At 46.7% G+C, this 26,660-nt stretch overlaps 1 protein-coding gene across 1 annotated transcript in view; it reads right to left on the bottom strand.

Moving 5' to 3' along the window:
• The window catches only part of LOC104143777 (mucin-5AC), a 44,968-nt gene that overhangs the window by 6,802 nt on the left and 11,506 nt on the right, over nucleotides 1–26,660 (bottom strand). Inside the window, exons 11-30 of the mRNA XM_068944760.1 lie at nucleotides 25,813–25,923; nucleotides 25,161–25,230; nucleotides 24,278–24,415; nucleotides 24,026–24,190; nucleotides 23,457–23,551; nucleotides 22,543–22,669; nucleotides 21,530–21,785; nucleotides 20,978–21,030; nucleotides 20,461–20,561; nucleotides 19,494–19,645; nucleotides 18,930–19,068; nucleotides 18,729–18,842; nucleotides 18,017–18,196; nucleotides 16,477–16,716; nucleotides 15,631–15,787; nucleotides 15,218–15,346; nucleotides 14,705–14,831; nucleotides 13,720–13,763; nucleotides 13,446–13,640; nucleotides 685–12,300 (exon numbers count right to left, since the gene is read on the bottom strand). Of these exons, the coding sequence (XP_068800861.1) occupies nucleotides 685–12,300; nucleotides 13,446–13,640; nucleotides 13,720–13,763; nucleotides 14,705–14,831; nucleotides 15,218–15,346; nucleotides 15,631–15,787; nucleotides 16,477–16,716; nucleotides 18,017–18,196; nucleotides 18,729–18,842; nucleotides 18,930–19,068; nucleotides 19,494–19,645; nucleotides 20,461–20,561; nucleotides 20,978–21,030; nucleotides 21,530–21,785; nucleotides 22,543–22,669; nucleotides 23,457–23,551; nucleotides 24,026–24,190; nucleotides 24,278–24,415; nucleotides 25,161–25,230; nucleotides 25,813–25,923 (14,209 nt within the window). The remainder of the gene's footprint in view (nucleotides 1–684; nucleotides 12,301–13,445; nucleotides 13,641–13,719; nucleotides 13,764–14,704; nucleotides 14,832–15,217; nucleotides 15,347–15,630; nucleotides 15,788–16,476; nucleotides 16,717–18,016; nucleotides 18,197–18,728; nucleotides 18,843–18,929; nucleotides 19,069–19,493; nucleotides 19,646–20,460; nucleotides 20,562–20,977; nucleotides 21,031–21,529; nucleotides 21,786–22,542; nucleotides 22,670–23,456; nucleotides 23,552–24,025; nucleotides 24,191–24,277; nucleotides 24,416–25,160; nucleotides 25,231–25,812; nucleotides 25,924–26,660) is intronic.

Here is a 26,660-nt window from a genome sequence, read left to right as displayed (position 1 = left end):
GATCAAAACAACCTTTTGGTTGCATTCAGCTATTTTATCCACCTCACTAAGTGGAGATTTTGGAAATCTTTTAGCTCTATCTATTAGTGCTGAATATCCACTGGGATATGCTAAACCCTAGGTGATGGAGATTGAAAGGGGTTGAAGCACTTGACTCTGGGCAGGTGAAGGCAGTAGTGCTCATTGCTGGGGTCTGAGTTGCTACAGTGGAGGTTTCTGCAGGAGAGGGGATAGTTCGGGACCTGATAATGGGGACTGGGAGTGCTACAGTTGTCTCGCAGTGTTGGTGGTCACAGCAGCGCAGCCTGACCTGGTAGTTGAAGCACATGGGGTACTTGCTAATCTGATTCTCATGTCTGCACACCAGAGGCCTTTAGCTGTAGTGTTTTTGAAAGTCTGTCACCACTGTCTTCCTCAAATTCAGGGTAAATAACATCAAACTGCAGGGTCCATTTACAGACTTGTTAAACACAGTTATTAGTATCACAAGGACTGAGATGAAAAAATCATTTCTGTAAGAAGTAGTAGAGATGACAGTGGAAGAAGTCACAGATAATGATAGATAGCGATAGCAATGTTCTTATGTTGAAATAACTCCTTGTTACCTTTCCAGATGAAGACAATGACAAACCTGGGCTACCTGGGATAGTAACACTTACTGAAAATAAAAGTGGTGGCAAGTACCTTCTCGAGTAGAAAAAACAGAGCTTGGGAGAATGACTGTAGTGCCAGTACTGGTTGTCCACGGAGTCTTAGAGATTGTAGAGGTTGTAGTGGTTGTTGCTGGAGTCGTAGTTGCTGCAGTGGAGGTTTCTACAGGAGAAGGTGTGGTTGGGGACCTTGCGGTGGTGGTTGGAGGTGCTACAGTTGTCTCGCAGTGTTGGTGGTCACAGCAGCGCAGCCTGACCTGGTAGTTGAAGCACATGGGGTACTTGCTGATCTGATCCTTGTTTCTGCACACCAGCCCAGTGTTGAGGCTGCACTGAAGTTTCTGGCCCAGGTCCTCCAGCCTGGTGTCAGGGTAGTTTTCTGCCCGGCACTCAATGGCTTCAGGCTTTGCACATATTTGGAAGCCGGCAGCTCGGATGTTCTCCAAGGTCTCCATGTCTCCTCCGTCGCTGCCAGAGGTAGGGAAGTCCACGTCAAACCACTGTGTCCAGGCACAGCGTGGCTGGCAGCCGCTGGAGGAGGTGCTTGTGGGTGAGGTGGGCACGGTTGGTGTGGGTGTGACGGTGGTTGGGCCTTCTGTGGGAGCGGGAGAGGTGCTGGAGGTGACAGCGGTGCTGGTAGGTGAGGTGGTTGCTGTTGGAGTGGGCTTGATGGTGGTTGTGCCTTCTGTGGGAGGGGGAGAGGTGCTGGAGGTGACAGTGGTGCTGGCAGGTGAGGTGGTTGCTGTTGGAGTGGGCTTGATGGTGGTTGTGCCTTCTGTGGGAGGGGGAGAGGTGCTGGAGGTGAAAGTGGTGCCGATGGGTGCCGTTGGTGTGGGTGTGATGGTGGTTGGGCGTTCTGTGGGAGGGGGAGAGGTGCTGGAGGTGGCAGTGGTGCTGGCAGGTGAGGTGGACACTGTTGGAGTGGGCTTGATGGTGGTCGTGCCCTCCGTGGGAGGGGGAGAGGTGCTAGAGGTGATAGCAGTGCTGATAGATGAGGTGGTTGCTGCTGGTGAAGGCTTGATGGTGGATGTGCCTGCTGTGGGAGGGAAAGGGGTCCTGGAGGTGACAGTGGTGCCAATGGGTGCCGTTGGTGAGGGCTTGATGGTGGTTGTGCCTTCTGTGGGAGTGGGAGAGGTGCTGGAGGTGACAGCAGTGCTGGTAGGTGAGGTGGTTGCTGCTGGTGAAGGCTTGATGGTGGATGTGCCTGCTGTGGGAGGGAAAGCGGTCCTGGAGCTGACAGTGGTGCCAATGGGTGCCGTTGGTGAGGGCTTGATGGTGGTTGTGCCTTCTGTGGGAGTGGGAGAGGTGCTGGAGGTGACAGCAGTGCTGGTAGGTGAGGTGGTTGCTGCTGGTGAAGGCTTGATGGTGGTTGTGCCTTCTGTGGGAGGGGGAGAGGTCCTGGAGGTGACAGTGGTGCCAATGGGTGCCGTTGGAGTGGGCTTGATGGTGGTCGTGCCCTCCGTGGGAGGGGCGGAGGTCTTGAGGACAACTGTGGTGCCCGCGGTGGTTGTCTGTTGTGACTTGGGGAGGGGGGAGGCTGTAGTGGTTGTTGCTGGAGTCGTAGTTGCTGCAGTGGAGGTTTCTACAGGAGAACGTGTGGTTGGGGACCTTGCGGTGGTGGTTGGAGGTGCTACAGTTGTCTCGCAGTGTTGGTGGTCACAGCAGCGCAGCCTGACCTGGTAGTTGAAGCACATGGGGTACTTGCTGATCTGATCCTTGTTTCTGCACACCAGCCCAGTGTTGAGGCTGCACTGAAGTTTCTGGCCCAGGTCCTCCAGCCTGGTGTCAGGGTAGTTTTCTGCCCGGCACTCAATGGCTTCAGGCTTTGCACATATTTGGAAGCCGGCAGCTCGGATGTTCTCCAAGGTCTCCATGTCTCCTCCGTCGCTGCCAGAGGTAGGGAAGTCCACGTCAAACCACTGTGTCCAGGCACAGCGTGGCTGGCAGCCGCTGGAGGAGGTGCTTGTGGGTGAGGTGGGCACGGTTGGTGTGGGTGTGACGGTGGTTGGGCCTTCTGTGGGAGGGGGAGAGCTGCTGGAGGTGACAGCGGTGCTGGTAGGTGAGGTGGTTGCTGTTGGAGTGGGCTTGATGGTGGTTGTGCCTTCTGTGGGAGGGGGAGAGGTGCTGGAGGTGACAGTGGTGCTGGCAGGTGAGGTGGTTGCTGTTGGAGTGGGCTTGATGGTGGTTGTGCCTTCTGTGGGAGGGGGAGAGGTGCTGGAGGTGAAAGTGGTGCCGATGGGTGCCGTTGGTGTGGGTGTGATGGTGGTTGGGCGTTCTGTGGGAGGGGGAGAGGTGCTGGAGGTGGCAGTGGTGCTGGCAGGTGAGGTGGGCACTGTTGGAGTGGGCTTGATGGTGGTCGTGCCCTCCGTGGGAGGGGGAGAGGTGCTAGAGGTGATAGCAGTGCTGATAGATGAGGTGGTTGCTGCTGGTGAAGGCTTGATGGTGGATGTGCCTGCTGTGGGAGGGAAAGGGGTCCTGGAGGTGACAGTGGTGCCAATGGGTGCCGTTGGTGAGGGCTTGATGGTGGTTGTGCCTTCTGTGGGAGTGGGAGAGGTGCTGGAGGTGACAGCAGTGCTGGTAGGTGAGGTGGTTGCTGCTGGTGAAGGCTTGATGGTGGATGTGCCTGCTGTGGGAGGGAAAGCGGTCCTGGAGCTGACAGTGGTGCCAATGGGTGCCGTTGGTGAGGGCTTGATGGTGGTTGTGCCTTCTGTGGGAGTGGGAGAGGTGCTGGAGGTGACAGCAGTGCTGGTAGGTGAGGTGGTTGCTGCTGGTGAAGGCTTGATGGTGGTTGTGCCTTCTGTGGGAGGGGGAGAGGTCCTGGAGGTGACAGTGGTGCCAATGGGTGCCGTTGGAGTGGGCTTGATGGTGGTTGTGCCTTCTGTGGGAGGGGGAGAGGTGCTGGAGGTGACAGTGGTGCTGGCAGGTGAGGTGGGCGCTGTTGGAGTGGGCTTGATGGTGGTTGTGCCTTCTGTGGGAGGGGGAGAGGTGCTGGAGGTGACAGTGGTGCTGGCAGGTGAGGTGGGCACTGTTGGAGTGGGCTTGATGGTGGTCGTGCCCTCCGTGGGAGGGGCGGAGGTCTTGAGGACAACTGTGGTGCCCGCGGTGGTTGTCTGTTGTGACTTGGGGAGGGGGGAGGCTGTAGTGGTTGTTGCTGGAGTCGTAGTTGCTGCAGTGGAGGTTTCTACAGGAGAAGGTGTGGTTGGGGACCTTGCGGTGGTGGTTGGAGGTGCTACAGTTGTCTCGCAGTGTTGGTGGTCACAGCAGCGCAGCCTGACCTGGTAGTTGAAGCACATGGGGTACTTGCTGATCTGATCCTTGTTTCTGCACACCAGCCCAGTGTTGAGGCTGCACTGAAGTTTCTGGCCCAGGTCCTCCAGCCTGGTGTCAGGGTAGTTTTCTGCCCGGCACTCAATGGCTTCAGGCTTTGCACATATTTGGAAGCCGGCAGCTCGGATGTTCTCCAAGGTCTCCATGTCTCCTCCGTCGCTGCCAGAGGTAGGGAAGTCCACATCAAACCACTGTGTCCAGGCACAGCGTGGCTGGCAGCCGCTGGAGGAGGTGCTTGTGGGTGAGGTGGGCACGGTTGGTGTGGGTGTGACGGTGGTTGGGCCTTCTGTGGGAGGGGGAGAGGTGCTGGAGGTGACAGCGGTGCTGGTAGGTGAGGTGGTTGCTGTTGGAGTGGGCTTGATGGTGGTTGTGCCTTCTGTGGGAGGGGGAGAGGTGCTGGAGGTGACAGTGGTGCTGGCAGGTGAGGTGGGCACTGTTGGAGTGGGCTTGATGGTGGTCGTGCCCTCCGTGGGAGGGGCGGAGGTCTTGAGGACAACTGTGGTGCCCGCGGTGGTTGTCTGTTGTGACTTGGGGAGGGGGGAGGCTGCAGTGGTTGTTGCTGGAGTCGTAGTTGCTGCAGTGGAGGTTTCTACAGGAGAAGGTGTGGTTGGGGACCTTGCGGTGGTGGTTGGAGGTGCTACAGTTGTCTCGCAGTGTTGGTGGTCACAGCAGCGCAGCCTGACCTGGTAGTTGAAGCACATGGGGTACTTGCTGATCTGATCCTTGTTTCTGCACACCAGCCCAGTGTTGAGGCTGCACTGAAGTTTCTGGCCCAGGTCCTCCAGCCTGGTGTCAGGGTAGTTTTCTGCCCGGCACTCAATGGCTTCAGGCTTTGCACATATTTGGAAGCCGGCAGCTCGGATGTTCTCCAAGGTCTCCATGTCTCCTCCGTCGCTGCCAGAGGTAGGGAAGTCCACGTCAAACCACTGTGTCCAGGCACAGCGTGGCTGGCAGCCGCTGGAGGAGGTGCTTGTGGGTGAGGTGGGCACGGTTGGTGTGGGTGTGACGGTGGTTGGGCCTTCTGTGGGAGGGGGAGAGGTGCTGGAGGTGACAGCGGTGCTGGTAGGTGAGGTGGTTGCTGTTGGAGTGGGCTTGATGGTGGTTGTGCCTTCTGTGGGAGGGGGAGAGGTGCTGGAGGTGACAGTGGTGCTGGCAGGTGAGGTGGACACTGTTGGAGTGGGCTTGATGGTGATCGTGCCCTCCGTGGGAGGGGGAGAGGTGCTAGAGGTGATAGCAGTGCTGATAGATGAGGTGGTTGCTGCTGGTGAAGGCTTGATGGTGGATGTGCCTGCTGTGGGAGGGAAAGCGGTCCTGGAGCTGACAGTGGTGCCAATGGGTGCCGTTGGTGAGGGCTTGATGGTGGTTGTGCCTTCTGTGGGAGTGGGAGAGGTGCTGGAGGTGACAGCAGTGCTGGTAGGTGAGGTGGTTGCTGCTGGTGAAGGCTTGATGGTGGTTGTGCCTTCTGTGGGAGGGGGAGAGGTCCTGGAGGTGACAGTGGTGCCAATGGGTGCCGTTGGAGTGGGCTTGATGGTGGTTGTGCCTTCTGTGGGAGGGGGAGAGGTGCTGGAGGTGACAGTGGTGCTGGCAGGTGAGGTGGGCGCTGTTGGAGTGGGCTTGATGGTGGTTGTGCCTTCTGTGGGAGGGGGAGAGGTGCTGGAGGTGACAGTGGTGCTGGCAGGTGAGGTGGGCACTGTTGGAGTGGGCTTGATGGTGGTCGTGCCCTCCGTGGGAGGGGCGGAGGTCTTGAGGACAACTGTGGTGCCCGCGGTGGTTGTCTGTTGTGACTTGGGGAGGGGGGAGGCTGTAGTGGTTGTTGCTGGAGTCGTAGTTGCTGCAGTGGAGGTTTCTACAGGAGAAGGTGTGGTTGGGGACCTTGCGGTGGTGGTTGGAGGTGCTACAGTTGTCTCGCAGTGTTGGTGGTCACAGCAGCGCAGCCTGACCTGGTAGTTGAAGCACATGGGGTACTTGCTGATCTGATCCTTGTTTCTGCACACCAGCCCAGTGTTGAGGCTGCACTGAAGTTTCTGGCCCAGGTCCTCCAGCCTGGTGTCAGGGTAGTTTTCTGCCCGGCACTCAATGGCTTCAGGCTTTGCACATATTTGGAAGCCGGCAGCTCGGATGTTCTCCAAGGTCTCCATGTCTCCTCCGTCGCTGCCAGAGGTAGGGAAGTCCACATCAAACCACTGTGTCCAGGCACAGCGTGGCTGGCAGCCGCTGGAGGAGGTGCTTGTGGGTGAGGTGGGCACGGTTGGTGTGGGTGTGACGGTGGTTGGGCCTTCTGTGGGAGGGGGAGAGGTGCTGGAGGTGACAGCGGTGCTGGTAGGTGAGGTGGTTGCTGTTGGAGTGGGCTTGATGGTGGTTGTGCCTTCTGTGGGAGGGGGAGAGGTGCTGGAGGTGACAGTGGTGCTGGCAGGTGAGGTGGGCACTGTTGGAGTGGGCTTGATGGTGGTCGTGCCCTCCGTGGGAGGGGCGGAGGTCTTGAGGACAACTGTGGTGCCCGCGGTGGTTGTCTGTTGTGACTTGGGGAGGGGGGAGGCTGTAGTGGTTGTTGCTGGAGTCGGAGTTGCTGCAGTGGAGGTTTCTACAGGAGAAGGTGTGGTTGGGGACCTTGCGGTGGTGGTTGGAGGTGCTACAGTTGTCTCGCAGTGTTGGTGGTCACAGCAGCGCAGCCTGACCTGGTAGTTGAAGCACATGGGGTACTTGCTGATCTGATCCTTGTTTCTGCACACCAGCCCAGTGTTGAGGCTGCACTGAAGTTTCTGGCCCAGGTCCTCCAGCCTGGTGTCAGGGTAGTTTTCTGCCCGGCACTCAATGGCTTCAGGCTTTGCACATATTTGGAAGCCGGCAGCTCGGATGTTCTCCAAGGTCTCCATGTCTCCTCCGTCGCTGCCAGAGGTAGGGAAGTCCACGTCAAACCACTGTGTCCAGGCACAGCGTGGCTGGCAGCCGCTGGAGGAGGTGCTTGTGGGTGAGGTGGGCACGGTTGGTGTGGGTGTGACGGTGGTTGGGCCTTCTGTGGGAGCGGGAGAGGTGCTGGAGGTGACAGCGGTGCTGGTAGGTGAGGTGGTTGCTGTTGGAGTGGGCTTGATGGTGGTTGTGCCTTCTGTGGGAGGGGGAGAGGTCCTGGAGGTGACAGTGGTGCCAATGGGTGCCGTTGGAGTGGGCTTGATGGTGGTTGTGCCTTCTGTGGGAGGGGGAGAGGTGCTGGAGGTGACAGTGGTGCTGGCAGGTGAGGTGGGCGCTGTTGGAGTGGGCTTGATGGTGGTTGTGCCTTCTGTGGGAGGGGGAGAGGTGCTGGAGGTGACAGTGGTGCTGGCAGGTGAGGTGGGCACTGTTGGAGTGGGCTTGATGGTGGTCGTGCCCTCCGTGGGAGGGGCGGAGGTCTTGAGGACAACTGTGGTGCCCGCGGTGGTTGTCTGTTGTGACTTGGGGAGGGGGGAGGCTGTAGTGGTTGTTGCTGGAGTCGTAGTTGCTGCAGTGGAGGTTTCTACAGGAGAAGGTGTGGTTGGGGACCTTGCGGTGGTGGTTGGAGGTGCTACAGTTGTCTCGCAGTGTTGGTGGTCACAGCAGCGCAGCCTGACCTGGTAGTTGAAGCACATGGGGTACTTGCTGATCTGATCCTTGTTTCTGCACACCAGCCCAGTGTTGAGGCTGCACTGAAGTTTCTGGCCCAGGTCCTCCAGCCTGGTGTCAGGGTAGTTTTCTGCCCGGCACTCAATGGCTTCAGGCTTTGCACATATTTGGAAGCCGGCAGCTCGGATGTTCTCCAAGGTCTCCATGTCTCCTCCGTCGCTGCCAGAGGTAGGGAAGTCCACATCAAACCACTGTGTCCAGGCACAGCGTGGCTGGCAGCCGCTGGAGGAGGTGCTTGTGGGTGAGGTGGGCACGGTTGGTGTGGGTGTGACGGTGGTTGGGCCTTCTGTGGGAGGGGGAGAGGTGCTGGAGGTGACAGCGGTGCTGGTAGGTGAGGTGGTTGCTGTTGGAGTGGGCTTGATGGTGGTTGTGCCTTCTGTGGGAGGGGGAGAGGTGCTGGAGGTGACAGTGGTGCTGGCAGGTGAGGTGGGCACTGTTGGAGTGGGCTTGATGGTGGTCGTGCCCTCCGTGGTAGGGGCGGAGGTCTTGAGGACAACTGTGGTGCCCGCGGTGGTTGTCTGTTGTGACTTGGGGAGGGGGGAGGCTGTAGTGGTTGTTGCTGGAGTCGTAGTTGCTGCAGTGGAGGTTTCTACAGGAGAAGGTGTGGTTGGGGACCTTGCGGTGGTGGTTGGAGGTGCTACAGTTGTCTCGCAGTGTTGGTGGTCACAGCAGCGCAGCCTGACCTGGTAGTTGAAGCACATGGGGTACTTGCTGATCTGATCCTTGTTTCTGCACACCAGCCCAGTGTTGAGGCTGCACTGAAGTTTCTGGCCCAGGTCCTCCAGCCTGGTGTCAGGGTAGTTTTCTGCCCGGCACTCAATGGCTTCAGGCTTTGCACATATTTGGAAGCCGGCAGCTCGGATGTTCTCCAAGGTCTCCATGTCTCCTCCGTCGCTGCCAGAGGTAGGGAAGTCCACGTCAAACCACTGTGTCCAGGCACAGCGTGGCTGGCAGCCGCTGGAGGAGGTGCTTGTGGGTGAGGTGGGCACGGTTGGTGTGGGTGTGACGGTGGTTGGGCCTTCTGTGGGAGCGGGAGAGGTGCTGGAGGTGACAGCGGTGCTGGTAGGTGAGGTGGTTGCTGTTGGAGTGGGCTTGATGGTGGTTGTGCCTTCTGTGGGAGGGGGAGAGGTGCTGGAGGTGACAGTGGTGCTGGCAGGTGAGGTGGGCGCTGTTGGAGTGGGCTTGATGGTGGTCGTGCCCTCCGTGGGAGGGGCGGAGGTCTTGAGGACAACTGTGGTGCCCGCGGTGGTTGTCTGTTGTGACTCGGGGAGGGGGGAGGCTGTAGTGGTTGTTGCTGGAGTCGTAGTTGCTGCAGTGGAGGTTTCTACAGGAGAAGGTGTGGTTGGGGACCTTGCGGTGGTGGTTGGAGGTGCTACAGTTGTCTCGCAGTGTTGGTGGTCACAGCAGCGCAGCCTGACCTGGTAGTTGAAGCACATGGGGTACTTGCTGATCTGATCCTTGTTTCTGCACACCAGCCCAGTGTTGAGGCTGCACTGAAGTTTCTGGCCCAGGTCCTCCAGCCTGGTGTCAGGGTAGTTTTCTGCCCGGCACTCAATGGCTTCAGGCTTTGCACATATTTGGAAGCCGGCAGCTCGGATGTTCTCCAAGGTCTCCATGTCTCCTCCGTCGCTGCCAGAGGTAGGGAAGTCCACGTCAAACCACTGTGTCCAGGCACAGCGTGGCTGGCAGCCGCTGGAGGAGGTGCTTGTGGGTGAGGTGGGCACGGTTGGTGTGGGTGTGATGGTGGTTGGGCCTTCTGTGGGAGGGGGAGAGGTGCTGGAGGTGACAGCGGTGCTGGTAGGTGAGGTGGTTGCTGTTGGAGTGGGCTTGATGGTGGTTGTGCCTTCTGTGGGAGGGGGAGAGGTGCTGGAGGTGACAGTGGTGCTGGCAGGTGAGGTGGGCACTGTTGGAGTGGGCTTGATGGTGGTCGTGCCCTCCGTGGGAGGGGCGGAGGTCTTGAGGACAACTGTGGTGCCCGCGGTGGTTGTCTGTTGTGACTTGGGGAGGGGGGAGGCTGTAGTGGTTGTTGCTGGAGTCGTAGTTGCTGCAGTGGAGGTTTCTACAGGAGAAGGTGTGGTTGGGGACCTTGTGGTGGTGGTTGGAGGTGCTACAGTTGTCTCGCAGTGTTGGTGGTCACAGCAGCGCAGCCTGACCTGGTAGTTGAAGCACATGGGGTACTTGCTGATCTGATCCTTGTTTCTGCACACCAGCCCAGTGTTGAGGCTGCACTGAAGTTTCTGGCCCAGGTCCTCCAGCCTGGTGTCAGGGTAGTTTTCTGCCCGGCACTCAATGGCTTCAGGCTTTGCACATATTTGGAAGCCGGCAGCTCGGATGTTCTCCAAGGTCTCCATGTCTCCTCCGTCGCTGCCAGAGGTAGGGAAGTCCACATCAAACCACTGTGTCCAGGCACAGCGTGGCTGGCAGCCGCTGGAGGAGGTGCTTGTGGGTGAGGTGGGCACTGTTGGTGTGGGTGTGACGGTGGTTGGGCCTTCTGTGGGAGGGGGAGAGGTGCTGGAGGTGACAGCGGTGCTGGTAGGTGAGGTGGTTGCTGTTGGAGTGGGCTTGATGGTGGTTGTGCCTTCTGTGGGAGGGGGAGAGGTGCTGGAGGTGACAGTGGTGCTGGCAGGTGAGGTGGTTGCTGTTGGAGTGGGCTTGATGGTGGTCGTGCCCTCCGTGGGAGGGGCGGAGGTCTTGAGGACAACTGTGGTGCCCGCGGTGGTTGTCTGTTGTGACTCGGGGAGGGGGGAGGCTGTAGTGGTTGTTGCTGGAGTCGTAGTTGCTGCAGTGGAGGTTTCTACAGGAGAAGGTGTGGTTGGGGACCTTGCGGTGGTGGTTGGAGGTGCTACAGTTGTCTCGCAGTGTTGGTGGTCACAGCAGCGCAGCCTGACCTGGTAGTTGAAGCACATGGGGTACTTGCTGATCTGATCCTTGTTTCTGCACACCAGCCCAGTGTTGAGGCTGCACTGAAGTTTCTGGCCCAGGTCCTCCAGCCTGGTGTCAGGGTAGTTTTCTGCCCGGCACTCAATGGCTTCAGGCTTTGCACATATTTGGAAGCCGGCAGCTCGGATGTTCTCCAAGGTCTCCATGTCTCCTCCGTCGCTGCCAGAGGTAGGGAAGTCCACATCAAACCACTGTGTCCAGGCACAGCGTGGCTGGCAGCCGCTGGAGGAGGTGCTTGTGGGTGAGGTGGGCACGGTTGGTGTGGGTGTGACGGTGGTTGGGCCTTCTGTGGGAGGGGGAGAGGTGCTGGAGGTGACAGCGGTGCTGGTAGGTGAGGTGGTTGCTGTTGGAGTGGGCTTGATGGTGGTTGTGCCTTCTGTGGGAGGGGGAGAGGTGCTGGAGGTGACAGTGGTGCTGGCAGGTGAGGTGGGCGCTGTTGGAGTGGGCTTGATGGTGGTCGTGCCCTCCGTGGGAGGGGCGGAGGTCTTGAGGACAACTGTGGTGCCCGCGGTGGTTGTCTGTTGTGACTCGGGGAGGGGGGAGGCTGTAGTGGTTGTTGCTGGAGTCGGAGTTGCTGCAGTGGAGGTTTCTACAGGAGAAGGTGTGGTTGGGGACCTTGCGGTGGTGGTTGGAGGTGCTACAGTTGTCTCGCAGTGTTGGTGGTCACAGCAGCGCAGCCTGACCTGGTAGTTGAAGCACATGGGGTACTTGCTGATCTGATCCTTGTTTCTGCACACCAGCCCAGTGTTGAGGCTGCACTGAAGTTTCTGGCCCAGGTCCTCCAGCCTGGTGTCAGGGTAGTTTTCTGCCCGGCACTCAATGGCTTCAGGCTTTGCACATATTTGGAAGCCGGCAGCTCGGATGTTCTCCAAGGTCTCCATGTCTCCTCCGTCGCTGCCAGAGGTAGGGAAGTCCACGTCAAACCACTGTGTCCAGGCACAGCGTGGCTGGCAGCCGCTGGAGGAGGTGCTTGTGTGTGAGGTGGGCACGGTTGGTGTGGGTGTGATGGTGGTTGTGAATTCTGTTGGTATGGTAGTGCTTTTAAGGATGGGTGCGGTTCCTGAAGTCATTGTTCTTATTGTCTCAGAGATTGTGGAGGCTGTAGTGTGTGATGCTGGAGTCCTAGTTGCTACTTTGGATGTTTCTAAGAGAGAGGACGTGGCCTGCAAGGTTGTCATTGGTAGAACTGATGTTGTTGATGTGGCTGAAGTGGGAGGCAGAAACGTTGTGCTGAAGGTTGTTTCACTGGCTTCAGGTAATGTTGTAGGTATTTCTGTTTTTTGGGCTTCGGTTTTTGTTGTTGTTGTTGGGTTTATTTTTGTCTGTGGTGTAGCAGTCGATTGTGAAAATGATGTTGATTCTACAGCAGTAGTTTTGATTCCTGTTGTTGTTCCTGGTGTTGTAGTTTGTATTTCAGAACATGGTATATAAGTACAACATAATATTCTTATTTGGTAGTTATAGCAGTGCTCAGATTGTTGGTCTTTGTTATTGCATATCAATCCTGTGTTTTGACTGCATCTTACTGTTTGGTTTAGATTTTGTAATAATGTATCTGGGTATTCTGTGGCTCTGCATTCAACACTGCTTGGATTTTTACATATGCTATATCCTTTATCTCTGAGGTTTTCAAATGTTTCATAGTCTCCACTGTTCTCTCCATTTTTGGGCTGCATGCTATCATACCATTCTGACCATGCACATGTTTTCTTCACACATACAGTTGTTACTGGTGTTGTCGTTATCATTCCTGTAATTAAGAAGAAGAAATATAAGTCATGTGGACCCATAATAAAGGAAGTGTCAATAGGCAATTATTCATCTTCCAAGCATTTTATTGAACATGCTTCAACCATCCTGAATTTTGTTTCTAATGTAGGTTTTGATGTGATGTCTATATTCTTTCTGTTGTGGTACTTAACATGACTCTTTCTTTTTGTAATTTTGTAGTTAAATATAGTTAATAGGTATCTTTTGTGCTGAAACTCACTGCATAGGACAAGGCTGTCTTGAGAATGCATTTATATTTGCCATGGTAAAAATAAGAGGAGGCTTTATTCTCCTTACTGTTGTCTCTGTACTTATTTATCCCTTTTTCTACATAATCGGAAACGTACACTCCTTTTACCATAACTACACAAGCTCTAAAGTATTTTTACAGGTTAGTGACTTCAAAAAGTTTTTACTTTTTAAAATAAGATTTTTTTCCCTGTTGTTAGCATTATGAAGCTGTCAATGTAGAATATATACCACTTTCTTCATATGATGGATACATCTGCTTAAGAGAATACTGAAGCTGATTAGGCTGTTCTTGTAGTAGTATTGTATAATTTTGTGAAAATATTTCTCATAATTACATTGTCAGTGTGATGAGTTAACATAAAATTTGATACTGCTGGAGAATGGATCTGCTGATTTGGTTGTTAAAGACTTTAACCATTAGGAAAGGTTCCAAAGAATGTTTTAAAATATTCTGAGCATTCCCTCAAACTGGATTTCTTATCTTCAGTTTGCACTAACGTGGTCAGTAATTTTTAAAGCAGCAGTAACCGTCTTCCATATGTTCAGAAGTTGGTACAGAACTGCTGGGTTTTTGTGTGCAGGGAAGTGAGGATTCTCCAGAGTGCAACAATTAATAAGCCATATCGTTTTTCCCCTGGAAAAACCATGGTGAAACATCAGGAAGACTAAGTTTGTAAGAAATGCTGCATTTCTATGTCCTTGATTACAGTCTCAGCAATGGAAGGTGTAAGCTGAATTTGATTTTCTCCAGTAGGAGTCAACAGTTTCAAGTAAAAGTATACGCCATTAGCTGATGAAACAGCCCTCCCTTCTAGGTATTTTTCATTCCCTTCCACAGATTTTTCAGGTATTTTAAAAAGTATTCATGAGTACCTGCAGCAGTAGATGTGGGCTGACTTGTAGAAAATATCAATGGGGTTGTTGTTGAGATGCCACATTTAAAGATGTTTCTATTTATTGTTCCATTGACATCACATGTTGCACTAAAACACCATCCAGTTCCATCTGTGGTGTTGTAGATCAGCTCACTATATTTATAGCTGTTTCCTTCATAAATGCAGTGACATGCTGTAATTCAGAAGGTTATTGTCAGTCTATGAAAAAATAATCTCCAGTATTTCAGTTTCTTAAATCTTAGCTATCTTACCTTTATCATCAAACTTGCAGTGTAAACCTTCCGATGTGCATTCACTGAAATAAATAACAGATAAATAGTAACAGATAAAAACATGTATCTTATGATTATGAGCAAATTTAGTACTGTTGTCTTTCTGCCAGATATTATCCCAGGATGGGATAATTGTGAATGAGAATTTGTCCAATTGAGATACTTGGATTCAGATGAGTATCCACATTCCAGATAATTAATAATTCCTGGTTCCAGATTAATGAGTAGAAGGCCGTTTTTCCCTCTCCATAGCTTCCAACATATATGGCTCGGCTAAAGGCTGGTGTTAACTTTTTCTTATTTATAGTCAGTTCTGACAATAACCCAACCTGGATCACGGAATGATTCACTCCTTACTCGTTTCCTTGTATTGACATCACTTCATTTTTATTTATTCCTTAAATGTCCAGTTCATGTTGGCTTCTTTTTTGCCATTGTTTTCACAAATTTTTCCTTTATATTAAAACTGAATTTATAAATAAAAGTGAAGTTAGGATTAGAGGAAGCTACAGCTCGAGGTCTTAAAAAATGCTATATACTGCTTTGCTTATCCCTGTAATGTTTTTATACTAAAAAAAGGAAAGAGTCTAAATACTGGAAGCAGTATGAGAATGTAATAAAATCATTAGAAGTAGATCCCTGTTAGATAATATCTATACTCCTGTAACAGTATTTTTACTGTCATAGGAATGGGGACTAGAGGAAGCCTGGTCATAAAGTACTTACTGTTCCTGTTGTAGCATTATTCTGAGGGATTTACAGTATGATCAAGAATAAATTCAACAGAGGAGAAAATCACATAACAGAACTTCTTACTACAAATGTAGTTAAGAAAATTGGCATTAGATAGGCATTGTTTTTACACAGGCAGCATAAACTCATCCTGCCATGTAACATGCAATTTCCCACTACTGCTTTGATCATACCTCCTTGTACACAGTTAGGCCAGTATGTTAAGCCTTACCATAAATGACATTCATCCCGTCTAAATATTTTCCCATCTTCATTATCATAACAGTCACAGAGACTGACACACTTCATCTGATCCTCATGAAAATACGGCTTGTCTGGTGGGCAGTTGGGGTAGCAGCCTGAAGCAAGGAAGAGGACGTATAGAAAGTGGTAAGGATGAGGATTTGATAGCAAAAAACTGTATTTGTGTTAAATGTGTTTGCAGGTCTTATTTTTAAAAGTCAGATTTTTTACTATTTAATTTTTTCCAATAATCCTAGGAAGCAACAAACATTATAGAATGCAGAGTACTATCATTAGCAGAGCCTGCAAGGCCTTAGTCCTAGAAATATATTTAACCCTATTTTCTATACTCTGCCTCCATTCATGTGGATGCAGTGGTGTTGAAGAGAACTGAATGGTGCAAATGCAGCTGAGGGGGAAAATATTAATAATGATTAAAAATATTGTAAAACGTACCCACTTAAAAGTATGTGCCCATTTAAAAGCACTTGCAGTTTTTTACCTTCTAAACCTGGCAAGTTATGAAGGCATTTTCCACTTGGGTTCCTACAAGTCTTCATACAGGAAGCTCCACAAGGCTTATAGTGCCATTCACACTCCCCTTGTTGATTGTAGTAATCACAAAAAAGGGCTAAGGAGAAATAGGAATGTGGACATGTTAAGGAAAAACACTTTTTTTCTTCACTTGGTTCATGTCTGTTCATCATATCACTGCCAAGATGCTTGAACAGTCTTGAAAACCAGGACTGAATAGGTGAAACTGGGTAACCATCAAGACAGTTAGTGTGAAAAGTCTACACAGTGAGATTATAGCGCACCCTGGAAAGATACCCAAAGCATGTGCTCAAGGACATGAGCAAAGCATTAACGTATATTTAACTACACTCTCAGAAGTGTTTATGAGAGAAAACTCACGACAGATTGATGGGGTTCTCCAGGCTATGCAGACACCAACTTCACTACATGCTTGAGCATAGGCAGCTACCGCTGTACAGAAGCAATCGCAGTCTCCTCCAGTGTCACATGCACAAGCATCTGTCACACATGCTTGGTAATATTTTCCTGGTTCAACCTGTTAGAAAAAAGTTATAATACACATCCTGCCTTCTCAGTTCTTTCTTAGCTTTGCTAGACCAATTTTCTTAAAATTGTAGTATCTCAAAAGAAAGATTTAAAATGATGATTTCTTATGTTTAAATACACTGCTAAACACCAGGGGTGATGGCAGATAGTAAATCTAAGTTATGTATGCAGTAACAAGTATTGCCACATTTTTAGATGACTAGAGTCACATCTCAGTGAAGAATTAGATTCATGTTCCCAAGCAGTCCCAGGCAACCACAACTGAAAATTAAGGTGTCTACCCAGGGAAAGAACTAAGGTAATACCAACAGCATGGATCTATCCCATGTTGTTTGGTATGTACTTAGCGCCAGCTGAAAGCCATGCTGAGGCTTTGACATTACCACCCCAGAATGTTACTGTTTCATTGAGCTTGTGTTCTACACATGGCATATGAGAACTATTAGTCAAATTACACTACAAGGAAATGTATGGTCATTCTGAAATTATTTCTTCCTACTAAGACAGTGTTTTTTTTCCTATGAACTAAATGAGCTGTTATTTTCTGTAAGTAGGGACTAGAAATCTGCAGGGCACGGTATATTCACATATATGTAGGTAGAAATGATTCAGTGCATTAGAAGCTTCACTAATACACAGACCTAGTCTTCACACAGTAAACTCCAGCCTTGGTGATACCTGAGAGTGACAGGCAGCAAAGACGTTGCTGTTGATGATGCTACACTGCTTCTCTGACCAGGACTTTCGATAAGGGTTGGCAAAACATGGGTCCTTTATGCAGTCAGCATCAGGACATGTAGAGGATACTTTCCAGCTGTTTGCAAACTCTAGGACATTCTCTACCAAAGACTGGCTCCTCGTAGTAAAGTCGTTGATGCCATTGCCATCATAATTTCCACAGAGGCCACAGATCTGGCCCTGCAAAAGGAAGTAAATAAAATGATGGATGTGAGAAAACTTGAAGCAACATCTGAGACTGAAAGAACACTTGCAATTCAGCTCTTCAGATGGAGCCATTCCATGGTAACTATCCCCAACATCTTCATCCTTTGAAAATATCTTAGTTCTAGATATTTTGGAAAAGCATTCATCTCTTTCTTAAGCAACAGAACGTGACCACTAAGGCTAGAAGGACACTGTTATTGACTTTTTTTCTTTTAAATCTGAATAATGAGAACTACCTTGGTCGTTGTATCCTGCTATATTTGAGGTCCATCTTTATCAAGGAAACAATGACTCAGCTCACTCAGCTTTTAATTTATGCTTTACTTTATACCATGGATGTACATATATAAAACAGCCTTAGAAATCTGTCATAAAAACTAGCAGTCAAGCCACATATTCTACTCATTGAGTCTTTACCATTATGACTGCTAAAAGGGCTAAAAAGAAATGACATTTTCCTTGCACATCCCAAAATATTTTTCATTCCAGATTTATGGGTATGTAAAACTGTGATAGGCTACAATAGATGCTATGCTTTTTAAATGAATCTAAGCTATATATATTCCATATTGCTAATTTTTTATGAAATTCCAGTAGGTTAGGCAGCAAACAAACCTATGGTGCTGAAATAAACTCATTCTAAATTACACTGAGATGAATATACCACACAGAATGTCAGCGTGATATTCAATTAAGATGGCAACTTTCTCATTTTCTGCAGTTTTTAATACCTACTCATATGGCATAAGCTAGGAGAAAAAGCGTGATAACAGGCATATATTTTCCTTATCACCTGTTTAGATATGTGCTTGAAAAATGCATGGTAGCATTTCACAAGAGGCTTTCACTAGTGGTATTCCACTTTCTTGTTCTGAAGTATGAAAATTTGATTTTTGTGTCAATGATAGCTGGAAACAATGGATTACCTTCAAGACCAAAACTACTTAACTGATTTCTGCTCATGTAGCTAGGTAATTGTAATGAGGTCTGATAACCTTTACCAAGGTTCACTGGGTAATTTTAACATTAAGTCGAATCAGCAAAAAGCAGTTTGCTCATTCAAGCTCTGTCAGACCAGCTGCCTTCAGAGCTCAGACCAGCAGCAGGATGCTGACATGGCTTCCTGAGGTACCAGAGGAACGGAAAACAATATGGGATCTCCTGCAGGAATGCTAAAGGCATTTCTTGTTTGGGATCTTGGCAGGGTCTGAGCAAAACTCACTTCCCATCCAAATCTGGACTGTATGCTGCCATTTAACTGCTAGGTATGTACCTTAAAATCAGGGCTGAGCTTGATGAAGATGCTGGTCTTCTTGTCCCACATGAGGATCAATCCACTGGTGGTCTCAATTACCAAGTACATACCCATGTAGCGGACTGTGTATGGCACCTGACCTTTTTGTCCTCTCTTTACCACACTGACATGCTCCTCACCAAGTATCAATTCATAGCTCTGAAACAGAAAAAAAGGTAATTAAAAATGAACCTAATAGCTACAGCTATGTTCTTAAACATGTTTCTCTAGTTTTAGGAGCACTACAACTGGTTTACATAATGAAAGTGAAAAATTCAAATGAGATTAAAAACTAAACTATATAATTCAAGTCTCAGGTTCTTGGAATCGAGGTACAAAACGTATTTTAAATGGTGCAGGTCAAAAAAGGGCGTAGAGGTAGTCATGGAGGAACTACACTGCACAGAATAAAATACCTTCTGACATTGCACACCAAATTTCTGCCAGAGATTTCTCCTGTAGAGCTGTACTTTGCTCAGTGATGGTACAAGATAGTGTTGTAGGGGTGGGAAATGGAAAAGACAGGAAGCTCTACCAAATATTTCATTGATTTTGCTTTAAGCTTAATTTATAAGTTGATTTGCTTTTTAAACTATTTTCTGCAGCTTTCTTGCAGCAATGGATATCTTGGCTTCTCCTAAGCTTTAAACAGATACAGAGCAAAACTGTTCTGCATGCAAAACCTATTTACCTCCAGGAAAACTTTGATAGATTTTGAGCAGGTTGTCCCAGTGTTTCCACAGGGAATATTTTCAGTGATAACCCTGAAGGTCCCATTCACTGTGCTGTTCTTCCCACAGTGGTTCTGGATAGAGAATAACATTAAAAAATATATTATTGTCATAGACAAGATCAAGGTTACACCTCATTTACTATCGCTAATTATCAGTACCTGGACAAGTGTGTATTCACAGTTTCCATTGAAGCTGAATCTGTTGTCATCAAAGGTGATATAATGTCCATCTCCATAAACAGCACAAGTACCCAGGCATGGATTATTTGTGCATTCCCACATTCTGTCCTTGCATACACTAGGAATGAGAAGAGAGCGTTTTAATAACAACTCACTTTTTTGTGCAGCCACATCCTAGCACCTCAGCGTTTGTTTGGAATCTCATCCATATTAAATGTATACTGATTCTGGAGTTAAAGTAGTCTTTCACGTTTTTCATGTGAAGAATTAAAGTATTATTCTATTTTGCAGTTAATTCATTCAGGATAACAGAACAGAACTTTGCTTTAAGAACACGGCAGTTCCAAAGATTTCCTTCCATTCTTTGTTTTTGCCATCCGTCTACAAACAGAAGAAAACCTGCTCATTCTAGCGAATCTAAAACTAAGACATCCATCAGCTGATGAATACATAACACAAATCTTTCCTCAGTACTGTACTATTTAAAATATTTGGAAAGGTAAATGACGGAACCAGGAATGCTACTTCCCAGAGAATACTTACCAGGAGTTACAGTCAACTTTGATCTTTTCCCCAGGCTGATACATGACTTCATTGTGAATACATGGACACTCCTCTTCAGTAATACAACTGCCTTTCCCATCTAACACAAGCCCAGCTGGGCAAACACAGCCAGATACACATTGGGTGCTATACTGGAAAAGTCGAGAGGAACATATAATTTCAGAATGAACTCATCACAGTAGGAAAGGAAGATTAAATTCTCATAAAATATCTTTATATGGGGTTTATTTCTGTCCAGCTTAAATGAGAGAGGACTCTAAAGCCACAGGCCATAGAACAAATAAGTTATTAGACATTGATTTAAGCCTATTAAAGATAAACGTTTCATATATGCCAATCTTGATTGCTGTGCTGGATTTTGTGAAATCTGAAATACATTGAATCTTATGTCTTGGCACGTGTTAGCTGAAGAAACCTTGCGCTTTGTAGTGGGTGATTTGTGATTGAATGAATGGAAGTTTAAAAAGAAAGTAAATATTTTTGTTTGGGTGAGCTGCACTGAAATATGATTTCTCTTGTGTGGTACTTATTCGCCAAGTGGCATGTGGTGCATGGCCATGCACCTAGGTGGAGCAATATAATGAGGTGTGCAAAAATTTCATGAAGACTTCATTATGGTATGAGGAAGAATTATGCTCCTAGCCAAATTATAGCCAGTAATTTTCTCCTAAAGAAGTAATATATATGGCAAAGCCCTAGATGTTTTCACTAATTACTGTTACATGCAGTAGCTGAAGAAAGTTTGACACTAATCTTATGAATTAAATTGGATTATCACTTTATGATATTTATGCTCCAAAACATGGGTTTAGGCTTCCGTTATAGGAACAAAGTATCAATATTGTAGATTGAGAGTGGAATAAATGGGTTATCAATGAATGACTGCAGCATCAAGAGCATGGACAAAACCTGGAAGCACCACCTCATCCAGCCATGACATACTTACACACTGCATATCCAGAGTATGGCAACTTTTTTGACACTCTGCTCCAGTGGTTCCTGCAGTGATGTTTCTACAGTCAAAGTAGACCATGGGAGATTCACAAACTAGAGGAAGGAAAGAAATAAGAGCAGTAAGAAATGGCACAGGGTTTATCCCACAGTTGCAGCCATATGAAATATCTAGAAATTTTTGGGGACTGTACATTTCAATTAGTAGCAAATGCTGTCCCTGTTCAATCTGCTAAATAGGAATCTCATTGTTTAGCAACAGAGTGCTGTGAATTTCCAGGGGAAAAAAAAGTGTGTTTTTTTTTTTTAATCTTTTAGAAAAAGAGGTCTTAACCATTAATCTTAGCATTACCTCTGTGTTCATTTTTGCCTTTTATGGCCTCTGTTGCACTGCAACTAAATGAGAAATACTTCTATTGTTTAAAAAAGTAAAATTAAGAAAGATCAATTCTGTTGACTGCCTACTCAAAACTTGGTATAGCAAGAAAGACAAGCCAAAGACGTTTTTTTACCTGGATTTGGATTTGGTGCTCCAATGCAGTTCAGTCTGCCCTGGATGCAAGTGCTGTAAGAGAGGAAAAAACCTTTTTTTTCCCCCCCTCTCAAACCAAGTGTTGAGACTGAGAGCTACTTATTTCTTATCAAGTTTCAGTACGTTCCAAGGAATATATGGAATCTCAGAATGCTATCTTTGAATCTCAGAAAAGAATTTCCCCTCAGCACAACTACTGGGGTGCTTTGATACAACATCTATTATTGCTTAACAGGAAAAATCATAGCTTAAAATGGGGTTATGTCCCTGTTTGTCATTTCCTTTCTCATAAGATCTCTTCTTGCTGATGTAGTGATATATTTTATATAAAGAAAATCTCTGAATTAAAAAGAAAATGCACCTAAATACAATTGCTTTATTAAACTGGAAATAAGCATCGTTCCTGAAAGCTGACAAGACTGTTAGAAAATGCTGTATTGAAACTCACAAGGCAGTTGAAATACAGCATATTTTAATAAGAAAAAAATATATATAAAATACAGCTTGAGTGTTTTGCAGAAAATTCACTTACCATACAAGCCCATTTTCATGGACAGCTTCCCCAGACGGTATGGGAGATCCTCTGTAGTAACAGGGGCATGTATTAGCAGGCACACATTTGCCACTATCATCCATGTAGGTTCCGTTTATGCAGGTGCAACCATCAACTGGGACAAACTTGATGTTGCATGTGACATCAGGCTCACTCAGAGACCGGCAAGTGGGTTGACAGGAATGGATGGTGTAGCTGTAATTTAGGGATTTGGGACACAAGGTGGTGTATTTTGCTTGAAAGAGGAAAAAAGAACAGATTCGTTAATTCCAGGTGGTAATCTCTGATGGGAAGAAAGAAAGAGTAGGTAGTAGAAACAGCAGATAAGGAGATTGCGGTACTTTCCTTTGCCTATGTTGCATCTTTCATGTAAATGTATTTCTGAATACCTTCGGCGCTAGACCTGAAAAGCTACAGTACATATTGCGTAAGTCAAGGGATGTATGCAAGAAAATATTTTTTCAGATGAAATTTCAGAAAGAAGCCTCCATCAGGCACTGCCTTACATCACCGAGACTTCTAAATCTTTGCTATGTGAGACAGAATGTCTCCCTGAGTATCTCCCAGTATTGTGGAAACAGACCTACTGGGTCAGTAGAACTCAGTATGTGGCTTCAGATACCTTTCCCTTGCAAGTGTTCTGGTTAGTATAACTGATACTGTTATTCTAATATGTCACAGTTATCTCTATCATAACTTGTGATATGTAAAGCTGCAGTTAATTCAAAGTTTGTGCAGGAACAGGCAGAGGCATTTCTGTAACAGCTGTCTCTTTCCTAAGCTAGCTATGTCTCCCATCTCTTTGTATTCACTCTTGTTATTAATGGATTGAGCCTAAGGCAACAGTAGAAAAATACTTCTAGGAGTGCACTTATCAAAATCCCTTCCTCAACACTTAACTATGTTTGCCTAGAAATCAATATAAAATAATCTTTGATTAACAGGTTTTATTGATGGGCCTTCTTAGAACAGGGGATGATTACAGTACTTACAACAGACATTAGTTCTCCATCCGCTCAGCTGGATTCCTTTTGCAGCACATGCTCTCACATAGGAAGACAGAGCTGCACACAGACAGTCCTCACTCTTTTCACAGTTACATGTGTCAAACATGCAGTTCTGGGAATGCAGGGAAAAAAAAAGTCTCAACACTTGTGTAATTGTCAACCTAAAGAAAATGGATACTAAGTTTCTGGTCTCATGCATTACATCCTTCTTCAGATACACTCAGTCACAAACAATACTAACATAGTTTTGTTACTTTCCATTCTTCCTCTAGTTTCCTGGTAGAGGAGAATGAAGGTAATAATAGAATTTCAGTTGGTGTCTGCAAATATTATTGGGAAATAGTGGTCTTTATAGCTCCACGTTTACCTGAACCCTATTTACAAATATGCTGCCCAATAGCATAGTCTATTCACAGTACACAGTCTAGATGTGTCATCTCACCAGCATCCATATCTAGATGATTCACAGTGATAAGAAAGATGGGCAAGACAGACAGCAGAATGATGCCACTTAATTAGACAGTGGGCTTTCTCTGTCAAGTAGTTGTTAATGAGATACAAGGCTGGGGAGACAACAATTCACCATAATATTCAAACAAGCCTTTGACATGCTTTTACATAAACTTCCTATTATATTTTTATATCCATTCAGGAGTTAGGAGCAGCCTTTGCACTTGTAAGCAGGTCAGGATGACGATGCCAAGTCTGTCAATTGACATAAGGTGAGGTTACAACACAAACACAAATATATGTTGAGAGAAAGAAGTGCTGCAATACAGAAATTAAAATACAGGCACTGCATAATACAAGAAACATGTCAGGGACAGTCCTTTACTGACTGATTGTTGTAATGATCCTATTTCTAAGGTTCTAAAGGGAAAAACAGTCTAACAAAGTACCGTATGGTAAATTGAGGGATTCACTGCATAGTGGCAATCAGCAAAAGGTCCTTTGCTGTTGGTTAGGAGTCCACACCAATGCTGAGCATACTTTTCTGTGAAGAGAACAAACCGTACCAATTCACATTAACCTTTGTGTCTCATTAGTCACAAAAACCCACTGCCTTGGTCTGCCTTTGATCTGACATCAAATCTCGCCTGTCTTTTTTCACTCACCTTGTGGGCTAGGGTTGCTAGGACCTAAAGGACCATGGAAACAGACTTGCTGAGGAGGCTGAATAAAGGATTACTGAAAATACTCCAGCAATCCACTCCGCTAACACTAAGCTGTGAGCTTAAGACACTCTGATTTCAATGATCACGTAGTTTCCTTCATTTACGCTTCCTTGATTCCTCTTTTACTTCATTACTTATCCCTAGTGCTTTTATTGTTAATATGTGCTTCTGATTTCAAATGTATGTTTTTACCAGGTATAAGATTGCTATTCTCTTATTTTTGCTTTCTTTTGCCAATAGAAGTGTTTTGCTATGAGGAAAACGATTAGAAAGATTCTAAGAAGCTTACTTACCATTTTCAATGCTGAGTGCACAAGGGTTCTCAAAACTATTTTGGATATTAGGGCATGAAGCCTGAGTTTTCCATGTATTAGCAAATGCTGCCGCCGTTCCTTCAACTACTCCACTCATGGCCTTGAAGTCATCAGCTTGAACATCATTGAAATTTCCACAGAGACCTGTTGAAAAGCAATGAAAAGTTTATACTGCTTGCACTAGACAAAATACATTAAGCAAGATGTTATTTTTATATTTGGTTCACCTACCACAGGTCCGGTCTTTGAAAATAGGATCAAGTCGCACAAACACTTGCATGATGGGTGTGATTTGGATTTCAAGCTGGAGGCCAAAATTTGTCTGTAGCATGATGAAGAATGATGAAGGTCTGAAGATGGTGACATTAGCTATGGATGAAAAATAGAATGATCGCTCTCTGGATGAGGTCAAATGCTGGAAACAGTGCATCATTGTACTAGTCTTCTTGAATTTCTATTGCAATCATTGCAAATGCTGATGTGAACTAAAGCCAATATTTTTAAAAATTAATCAGAAATATAAATCAAAATTTACAATTCAGAATTTGCTTGCAGCTACCAAGTTGCTAACTTTATTTGTTATCTCAACATTAAACAGCTGGAGATTACTCCTTCTGAGAAAATAAGAAGAAAAAACTGGATGGCACTGAACATTAAGAAAAATACCTTTTACTCCTGTTTCTAAACTTGTATAGCCTACCTTGGAGCCCTCACTTCACTGAGGAGGGAAAATAAGCATCATCTGGATGTCACAGATATCCAGTAGAATCATTAGTTACTGAGACAGACAGCAAAAATGAAATTTCTATCTGAAGAAGCAGGAGATGAAGCGACCAAACCAGAAGAGTGTAAATACTGTTTGCTTTTGTTTGAACTCTCACCTACGTCTGTATGACCTCACGTTTCTTTCTGACACCAAACTTCACACTTCTGCTTCAAAAGCATCTGTGTGACTCCAGCAATATCCCAGGGAGAACCAAGGTGTGAACATTCTGGGTTCTGAACAACTCAAGAGTCGGTGTTACACCACTCTACTAGGTAGGTGTAAAATAATAAGCAAGTGTGGAGGAGAAGTTCTGAGCTTATCACTCATAGACTGCTAGAGAAAATATACCTGCTGAGAAAGGCAGCTGAGTGTAGATCGAGTTCACAAAGACGCCACCATCAGGTTTGACCACGATGAGCTGGGAAGGAAGAGGAACAACAGGCAACAACGTAAAGGATTACTACGGTTCAAGTAGTAATAATGGTGAGGGCTCAGTGCACTCTGAGGTATTCATTAAAGGGAGTTGTTTTTCTGATTTCACCTCCTCTTCTCCCTGTTCTCCTTACAGTCCTTTTGTTTTCTATTTATTAACTTTCCTTGCCATAAAAGAATTGATTTTAAAGAGTCTTTTGACCTCCTTAGCGAATTACATCGTCTTAGTTTTTGCGAATGCAGGGCCCCACAGCTTTGTGATGAATCACATCCCTTACTGTTGTATTTGTAGCCTCTAACCTAAAAGCTTATGGTTTCTTCATGTAATTGGCAGAAAAAATAGCTTCTCTTCTGCTTTGTGAATACAATATTTTTCTCAATGAACATGCACAAAGCCTAATTTACTACTTATCTCGTATTCATAACAAAATACCTTTCTTTTCACTTCTTTAAAAAAATAACATGTGTTCGAGGGAGAAATGCTGACTAAGGCTGACTGATTAAGGCCTAGCTTCTTTGCTCCCTACATTTTTTATATTTGTTCTCCATAGTTATTTTGCATTCTTACAGTTTGTCCTTTATTCATGCTGAGGGCCACTGTCTTTAAGCATGTCTCAGTGTCTGTCATGCCACACTTGCGTAGTTCTCCCAGGATGGTGAATGTGTCATCTTCACAGTGCTGAGAAAAAAATGCCCACAGTTATTTCATGAAAGGCTAATTGCAGAAGCTTTCCCTGTCAAATTCCCTTTCATCTCTGAAAAAGTATTTCTGTTTCTGGAGAAGATCCAGACTCTCCCAAATCCTGGGTCTTCTTTGGTCTAAGATTCAGTTTTGCCTTTTGCAGTGATTAGGAACAATGAGATAATTTGACTCTGGTTCTGCATCTTCTTTTATGACGTCCAAATTCAGAGTTTTTATTCATGCCCTCCTAATTTTTTATTCAATTCTACTGTTTTTGAATCCTTCTGGAGGTTGTGCTAGACAAAAATTTCAGATAAAACATTTTTCAGGAAAACAGTGATGCATAGCAATGTTGGCTTTTACTGAATTGTGAAAACTGAGGGAAAAAAAACCCCAAGGAATAAACAGAAAAAGCACCCATAAGATCAAGGTATTTCATTTGCACATTATTGCAATGAAATTTTTTGATTAAAGTTACTTTTTAATTTCACTACTTCTTCTGACTTATTTTTAGAAGTGTTTTGAAATGTTCAGCATCTAAATGAAACGTATCATTTGACTTGAACTGATTTGTCTATATTTGAACTTCCCAGAAATTAAAGAAAAAATATTTGTCTTATTAATTTGAAATTATTTTTCTTCTACTTTTCAGAACTGTTACTGTAATTTTTCAGAACTTGTTGTACCATTTGGTCCAAAACTGTAAAATACAAGAACATAGTGAAAATATATGC

This window comes from Struthio camelus, chromosome 5 (genome assembly GCF_040807025.1).
Source record: "Struthio camelus isolate bStrCam1 chromosome 5, bStrCam1.hap1, whole genome shotgun sequence".
NCBI lineage: Eukaryota > Metazoa > Chordata > Aves > Struthioniformes > Struthionidae > Struthio > Struthio camelus.
This window is presented reverse-complemented; position numbering and strand designations above follow the sequence as displayed.